General features: G+C 30.7%; 1 protein-coding gene across 1 annotated transcript; it reads right to left on the bottom strand.

Annotated features, from left to right (window-relative positions):
* Nucleotides 1–8,018: 8,018 nt before the first annotated feature.
* Nucleotides 8,019–8,417, bottom strand: LOC136090999 (uncharacterized). Its single transcript, XM_065817983.1, has one exon. The coding sequence runs from the start codon at nucleotides 8,415–8,417 to the stop codon at nucleotides 8,019–8,021; it is 399 nt and encodes a 132-aa protein (XP_065674055.1).
* Between the last annotated feature and the right edge of the window lie 639 nt (nucleotides 8,418–9,056).

Below are 9,056 nucleotides of genomic sequence, written 5' to 3'. Positions count from 1 at the left end.
TACGTAACATCTTACTTTGAAACATTTTTACTTTTTTGTTGGTATAATGATATTTATTTAATGTTAATACTTTAGAATTAAATAAAGAAAAATCATAATAACTCGAACTAATATCTCATATAAGCCAAAGTTCAACTTTCGCTAACCAAAATTCACAATATTTAAATATTTGTTAAGTTAAACAATTTTCCATGGTCTGCCGGAGGTTCAAGATATCAGGAATTAACTGTAGTTAAATTTGACGGAGAGAAAAATATTGAATACTAATTACATTTAATGAATTTTTTTTAAATGTTTTTATAATTTATATTTGATTTTAAAAAAGTGCTATTTTAATAACTACTTTAATACCTAATTTTAATACTTTAAGTACCTTTTAACATAAAAAAAAAACACACAAAAAAAAATTTGATAGCAAGTTGTTAAATAATCTTTTTTACGATATGAAAAATAGAGCAAATTAACTAATTTTTAAAATTACTTGATTTCAACTTGATTTTTTTAAACCATCACTAATTTTTTTGTTTTAATGAAGTTCTAATTAAATTAACTGTAGGTATAACAAATCAAAAATTTTAAAACATTACAGAAATATTAATAAAATCTATCTTTAGAGTTTTAGGGTTTATATATATCTTTAAACCTCTAACACTAAAATATCTAAAATTTGATTGCTTTCAACCTTTATTTTTATGAAAATATTATTTAGATACTACAAACTTTTCAAGAACATTTTTAAAATTTAAGATAAAGGTTTTAAAACACTGCTTCTGATTTCAAGCCTCTTATTCAAAAACTCAAAAAAATTCAACAAAAAAAAAAAGATTTTGGCTCATTTATTTTTAGATCTATGGCCAACATTATAATTGTCATTACTAGATTACTTTTGCAAAAAATTAATAAAACAAATACAATATCATAAGAACAAACAAACAAAATTTCACGATTTACAGCCTTTATAGAGTTTAATTTGCGAAATTAGGTTAAAAGTTATACAAAAGTGAAAAAAGATGTAAACATATTATTAGCTTATATTATTATTATAGCTTATAGTATTAGCTTAGTAACAGTTAATTTTGGCCACATTACTAAATAATATGAACTTTATTAATAAAATTTTAAACTTTCTTAAAAACCTTGTTTGTGTAAACTTTAAGATATTTATATATGAACTTAACAAAAAAAAAACGCTGATAGAACTAATAATAAAGTGAAGTTTACTTTAAATTAATAAACAAGATATTACTGTGATAGTAATTAATAGCCTATAACTATTTTACAATTTATTAACTATTGATTAATAATCAAAAAAATTATTCACTTAAGAATTAATTTAAACATTTAGATTTCCTAAGAAGGAGATTATAAATGTCAATAAACATAAGTTATACATTTTCACTAGATTGTTTGGTTTTCTTCTCTGGCGGAGATGAGGAAAAGGGTATTGAAATATTAGAGTCCTCATCTTCTTCATCATCTTCAAAGATCATTTCATCTTCTTGATCATTTTTTATTTCTGTTGATAATTTATTTGCCGCTGATGTTACTTTAGAATTTTTTTCCTCTTCAACAAGATTGTTTATTACCTGTTCAACTTGTTGTCGAATAGACTGGATTCCCTCAGAAACTGATTTTAAATTGTGATTTTCAGTTAAGGGAACTTCATATTTAAGAGCTAGTTTTCCAGAATTTGTTATACTGCACGAACACGTGGGAACCACCACATCCATGTTTATGTTATTTGTCTAAGTTTGCACAGTCGCTTATTTGGGTTCCGTTTTCACAACAACAACAAAAAAAGATTTTTTGCTTTGGGCACTCTCGCGAGAGTAACCTTAAGAATTCACTACGCCGAGCTCGGTGTAGCGAATTCTTTTATTTGAAATTAGCATGATTTTATCAGCGTGTTATGTCCAAACAAGAGCTTTAGATTTTATAACTTTTTTTGCTCCAGGTTTTTTAACATTTAAAGAGACTTTATATATATATATATATATATATATATATATATATATATATATATATATATATATATATATATATATATATATATATATATATATATATATATATATATATATATATATATATATATATATATATATATATATATATATATATATATATATATATATTATTTTCAAACCCTTTTTACTACCCCTAATAGTGAATCTAAAAAACACCATTTTGGAGTCTTTAGATCACTTTCGCTCATCGGCGTTAACATGAATTTAGTTAAAACCTTTTAAAAAAGTGCTTAAACCCACTATAGATCCTAGTTCTAATCGGTTCTGGCGTATATAAACTTTATACAGTTGTCAAAATTAGACACTAGATAATCGGTATCGTATAAGTCGATACCGAGAAGAATAGTCTCGTATCGCGTGGTATCACTTATGTCAATACTATCAGTATCGGTTCGATACCACTCGATACCGAGAAGGAAGGTCTCGTATTTTTGGTATCGCTTATGTTCCAATGTCGATACTATCAGTATCACTTCGATACCAAACGATACCGATAATAAAAAGAATCGTAAAGTATCGCATGGTCTCGAATCGAGACTCTCAATAAAACAAAAAATTAAAATGTAACTTATTGAATTTTTTATTAACAAAATACAAGTACAACTGCTTTTTAGAGATTTAGTTATTGTTTTTTAATAATCTACAATACTTTGGCTACCGTCCATTCGTTGTTTTTTTCTTTGCCGTACTCTCGTTGGTATTTTAGGATTTTCTTCTTCATGTCCTATATCACTTTCATTTTCTTGTTCGATTGGCCATTTTTTAATGTAACTTTCAAGAGCGGAATAGTTCTGCATTATAAATATGAGCTTATCTGCCTTGTCACTATCGAGATTGTATCTACGATCAGTGATGACAAGGGCAGAAGCAGAAAATACTCTTTTAGATGATGCAGAGGTTGGTGGAGTTGCCAACCAAGATCTTGCAACACCCGAAAGGATAGGAAGTTCCACTGCATGCTGCTTCCACCATGCTAAAATGTCAGTTTTTCCTGCATTTTTGGATCTTATTGTTTTTTGGTATTTTTCCATTTCAAGTTTAATAGGAGGGTTTTCGTGTATATGATGTGAATTAGTATCTTGCTTATACTTTGCTAAAATAATATTGTACTCATTTTCCTCCCAACCTTGTGCATTATCAGGAACGGAATCGTTACTACCATTGTTATTACTGGAGCTTGAGACAGACAATGAAGAATTCTCAAAGTATTATTTGGTTGTGGGATGGTTTTCAACCAGTTTTTAAATATTTTTATCGTCAACATCAAGAAGATGTGCGCGAAAAAATGGATGAAGGTAATGTCTTAGTGCAAATGCGGGTAATTTACGGCCTTTGTCTGGGAATCTCTTATTTAATTCTGATAACAAATCCTCCAAAAATTTTTCTACTAATTTGTTGTTTGCATGAGTAACGTAATTATTTTTTTCTTTCTCGATGAAGTTGATGAGTGCTGTTACTTTCTACAGTGACATGTCAATTCGGATCTCTGTGTCAGAAGATAAAAAAACTGATAATTCTTTGACAGATTTAAGCACTGGAACAATAGCTTCAAAGAGTAAGAACTGTTCATCTGTAGATACGGTTTTCTTCCAATTATCACCTTCTGTATCGCGTAAGTATATATAGTGGAACCTTCAGTCGAGTCATGACGTGCAACATATCGTAATGGCTGTTCCATCTCGTGGTTACTATGGAGGGTATTTTGAGATAACTCACATCTAACCTAGAACAAGCATTTTTCAACGAAGCACTGAAGGCTGTAGATTTATGAAGTCTGGTAGTAAGTGAGCTGGCTTTAAGAAAAGCATCTTTCATTTCCGGGGTACCCTCAACTGTTCTTTGAAGGGCAGTGTTGAGTTTGTGATCACTGCATGTAACAGAACCTTCTTCTTTAGTTATTAAAGACACACTGTTGTTTAGAGCACATGCCATATTTGATGCCTGATCAATAACACACAGTTTATTGCGTACTTTTTTTAATGATTCAGGGTATGAGATTGTGTTATCAAGTGCTTTTGCAATGTTGATACCAGTGTGTCGCTCTTTGAATAGGCTCACTTCTAATGTAAATTTTTTTAGGGCAAAGTCTGGCGAGATATAATGTAATGTCACGGACATGTATGAATCATTTGCCCTTGATGTTCAGTGGTCGGTGGTTATGGCAACCTGATTAAGATCTATGAGCTCTTTTTCCATAACTTCATGCATTACTACCTTCAGTGTATGGTAAAGCTGAGGGAGTTTATTTTTTGAGAAAGTCGTTGAATGTTTTATTGTGGCATTTGGTAATATTTTGTTCATAAACCTTTTAAAATTTTCAGAATCAGCAAAACTAAACGGCAAGCACTCAGTAGCAATCAAAGTAATGATGTCATGATCAACTACTAATTTACGCCGATCTTGAAGTGGCCACTTTTTTGTAATCGCTTTCTTCGGGAGAGTGAGAGTTTTGAAGGCTACATCTTTTGCGGATCCAGAAGCGCCTGCCTCGATTACGTAAAGTTCTTCATCTACTTGTGATCTCCGCTCGTCTTCTTTTTTTGAAGTTCGATGAATAACTTCGCATGATGTGTTTGAATATGCTTTCGCAAGCCAGTAGTATTTGCTTGCTTTGTTGCAAGCTTATTTCCACAAGTTTTACATAGAGCAGATTCTTCTGAAAATGTAAAATACAGTTAAATAACAAATAAAATGATTTTACTTTTTTATTATTATTTTATTTTTATTAAAAACAACAGAGCCGGTGTCATGAAATAAATTAACCCCCATAATAAATTAACTCCCTTTGCATAAAAAATTACCCGGGGTGTTAATCTATTTTGAAATAGATTAACTCCTCTTGAAATAAATTAACCCCTGTCGGCGAAACAAATTAACTCCCAATAATATTTTAACTCCCATGGAACAACTTATTCGAATTACACATTATATGTATATATATATATAAAGGGGAAGTGGGGGCATAACAGCCCCCGTAACGTTTAGATTAATGGAGTATGAAAATAAAAACGGCATGCGTTTTTTTAACAGTGTATTTCGATAAACACATCATTAAGCTTTAAATTGCTGCAATCAAGAAAAAAATTTATTTTGTGCCCCTATAGAGAGGCACAACCGCACCCTAATATATATATATATATATTATATATATATATATATATATATATATATATATATATATATATATATATATATATATATATATATATATATATATATATATATATATATATATATATATATAGGGAAGTGGGGTCATAACAGTCCCTGTAAGGTTTAGATTAATGAAATATGAAAATAAAAACAACCTGTGTTTTTTTATCAGTGTATTTCAACAACCAACAACAACAACAAAAACAAAAAAGCTTTTAACTTTAGCAATTTAGAAAAAAATGCAACAGTTTTTGAAAATGTTATTAAACAAAAATCACAAAAATCGCTGAGGGTATACTTTGGTGGTACAATTTCTGCAGGTGTATCATTTTTTGTTTCTACAGTCTTGTCAACTGTTTGAGCGCTTTTTCTTTTTTTAGTTTTTATAACCATCTTTTTTGCCAGTTCTGCTTTATATGGTGAACTGGTGAGTATACCTGTTTTGCCCTTTTGGCATCGTTTGCAAGTTTGCTGAGTTTTCTCATTCGAAATACTTACAATTTCTGCAGGTGAAGCAATTGTGAAAGAAGACATAGATGTCGAAGACAAAGTTTCTGATTCAGAGCAAGATGTCAGGGATAATTCTTGCAGTGAAATAGTTTGTGTTTGAGACTTGGTAGTTAGATTTGGTGTTGCTGAATCCATCTCAGGAAATGACCTGTTAGTTATTTCTGAAGGCTCAAACATCCAATCATCAAAAACTTCAGGATTAAGTGGACATATTCCAGTCTTTCTAAAACGATTCACAGCTGTCAACATGTTTGTAGATTTCATATAAGCTATTCCAAATAGTTCTGGAATCTGATATTTGGTCACAAATCTAGGATAATGTGTATGCAGCCAAATACAAACTTCATTCGAATAGTTGCTACTAAATGGTGCCGTGAAGGAGACATCGAGCGGCTGCAGACGGTGTGAACAATGTGGTGAAAAGCAAATAACAGTAACATAATTTTTACGTGCTTTCATTATGAACTCCATATTTTTTGTATGTGTTGCATGACCATCTAATAATAGCAGTACAGGCCATTTTTTGGATGGCATTACAAAGGACAGAAAATGGTCAAACCACTTCAAAAATATATCTGCTTGCATCCAACCACTAGGGTGATATGATGCAATAGTATCCAGAGGAGCTTTTTCGATAATATTAACATTCTTGGGAGCTCTAACACGGGGGAAAACAATCAAGGGGGGCACATATATACCAGAGGCACTCATACACATTTCGATTGTTATGATTTTTCCTTGTTCAGCTGATGTTAGAGTTTCAACTTGTTTTTTACCCCTCTTAGCAATTACTTTTGACACTTTTTTTGGTACTGAAGAAATTCCTGTCTCGTCAACATTTTATACATATTATTTGGAGTTACGTTATTTTCATCTATGCTTTTAGTCAATAGTTCAAAAAATTTATTCACAGCAGGTTGGTTAAATCTCATTGCTCTAGCTCCAGAAGTTCCCTCTGGCATACGCAAAGAAATAACAGGATTGTGTTTTAAAAAGCTTTCTGCCCACTGGTAGCCTGGCATTCCTGTTTTTTTTGTTAAAGCTATGTGGCATCTTGTTTTTTCAGCTAGCTGATATGCCAATTCTCTCAAATTTTTCATTGAAACTGGAAGCAAGCAACTCTCGAGAAAAATTAGGTGTTTAGCTAACTCTTGCTCTTGTTCAAGGTTAAGAACTGATTTAAATTTCCCAAGTTTTTTTACTGCACAACTACTTAGTTCTAAATTCCCTTGCTGAAGTCTTTTTATTCTGCATTGCAGTGTCGTTGTTGGGATACAAAACATTAACGATGCCTTCTTATACCCCATTTCCTTCTTCACTACTGATTCAATAGCTGCTTTCATTGAATTTTCTTACCAGGATTGTCGATTAGTTAGATGTTTGTATTTTCTAACCATATTAGGTAACTGTATGCACAAAATAATAACTTTTTCTCTATTAAAGAAAAAATATAATAACAATATATAAATATACAATATGTATCTATATATATATATATATATATATATATATATATATATATATATATATATATATATATATATATATATATATATATGTATATATATATAATATATATACATATATATATATATATATATATATATATATATATATATATATATCTATATATATATATATATATATATATATATATATATATATATATATATATATATATATATATATAGATATAGATATATATATATATATAGATATATAGATACATATTGTATATTTATATATTGTTATTATATTTTTTCTTTAATTGAGAAAAAGTTATTATTTTGTGCATACAGTTACCTAATATGGTTAGAAAATACAAACATCTAACTAATCGACAATCCCGGGAAGAAAATTCAATGAAAGCAGCTATTGAATCAGTAGTGAAGAAGGAAAAGGGGTATAAGAAGGCATCGTTAATGTTTTGTATATATATATATATATATATATATATATATATATATATATATATATATATATATATATAGAGAGAGAGAGAGAGAGAGAGAGAGAGAGAGAGAGAGAGAGAGAGAGAGAGAGAGAGAGAGTATAATATAGATATAAACTCTATAACCTTAGACATTATTATTAGCAAAAGAGAATGGTTCTGAAGTATTAGTATCAAAACAATAGTAATAATAATAGTAGATCAAAACAATAGTAATAGTATTGCACGAACTTCAGTTCGTGCAATATTATTACTATTGTTTTGATATCCTTTTTAAGGGGTCCGCCAAATAACTTTTTTTTTCGAAAATGCTATAAAAAAAACTACTGAATATTTTCTCAAATGTCTTTTTTTATTTGAAAGTACAATCCTTCCGGTTAATAATGGAAAATAATTTCATTCAAATGGCTGCCTCGGCTGGCCATGCAGTAGCCTACACAATCGGTCCAATTTTTAAGCATATTATCGATTGTGTGCAGCTGTATTTCACCGATGGCTTCATGAATATTGTCCTTTAAAGCGTCAATTATCTCTGGCTTGTCGGCGTAACACTTTTCTTTGAGGGCACCCCACAAATAATAGTCCAACGGTGTCAAATCGCAGCTCCGAGGTGGCCAAACGACATCAGCTCTGCGGCTGATAATGCGATCTTCAAAAACAGGGCGCAAAACATCGAGTGTAGCTTCGGCTGTGTGGCACGTAGCGCCGTCCTGTTGAAACCAAATGTTGCCAATATCCTCCTCTTCAATTTTTGTGAACAAAAATTCGGTCAACATGGCCCGATAATGATCGCCATTGACTGTAACGGCCACTACTTGCTCATTTTCGAAGAAAAATGGCCCAATTATGCCTCTGGACCAAAATCCGCACCAAACAGTGACTCGTTTTGGGTGCATCGGCTTTTCAATCGGTGAATTGATGTTGATGGCGCTTCACGCACACTTTCTGCCACAGCAGCAATATTCTCGGGTATGCGTACTGTTTTTGGCTTTTCACGCTTTGGTTTATCGATGAGGATGCCAGTTTCTTTAACTTTTTTCACAAGATAACGAACATACGGAGCTGACGGTGCTTCTCTTCTTCCAAAATCCGTACGCAATTTTCGCACACATTCTGCAACATTACCATGATTTTCAAAGTAATGTTGCAATATTTCCCAGCGTTGTTCAAGCGTATACACAACCATATTCGTTCAGCGGAAGGATAAAACTAATTAAGTGTTACCATTCACGAAATAAGCACTAGTTGAAAAGAAAAAAGTTAGATGACGGACCTGTTATATATAATATAAAGGCTTGTCAAAAATAAACAGTTATAAAGTAATTTTATACAACGCTCACTAAATATTTATATATTATGTATTTAAATATATATAATACTAAATATATTTTAAAAAAAATATTAGAATAGGATAC

The sequence above is a fragment of the Hydra vulgaris genome, chromosome 14, assembly GCF_038396675.1.
Source record: "Hydra vulgaris chromosome 14, alternate assembly HydraT2T_AEP".
Taxonomy (NCBI): Eukaryota; Metazoa; Cnidaria; class Hydrozoa; order Anthoathecata; family Hydridae; genus Hydra; species Hydra vulgaris.
This window is presented reverse-complemented; position numbering and strand designations above follow the sequence as displayed.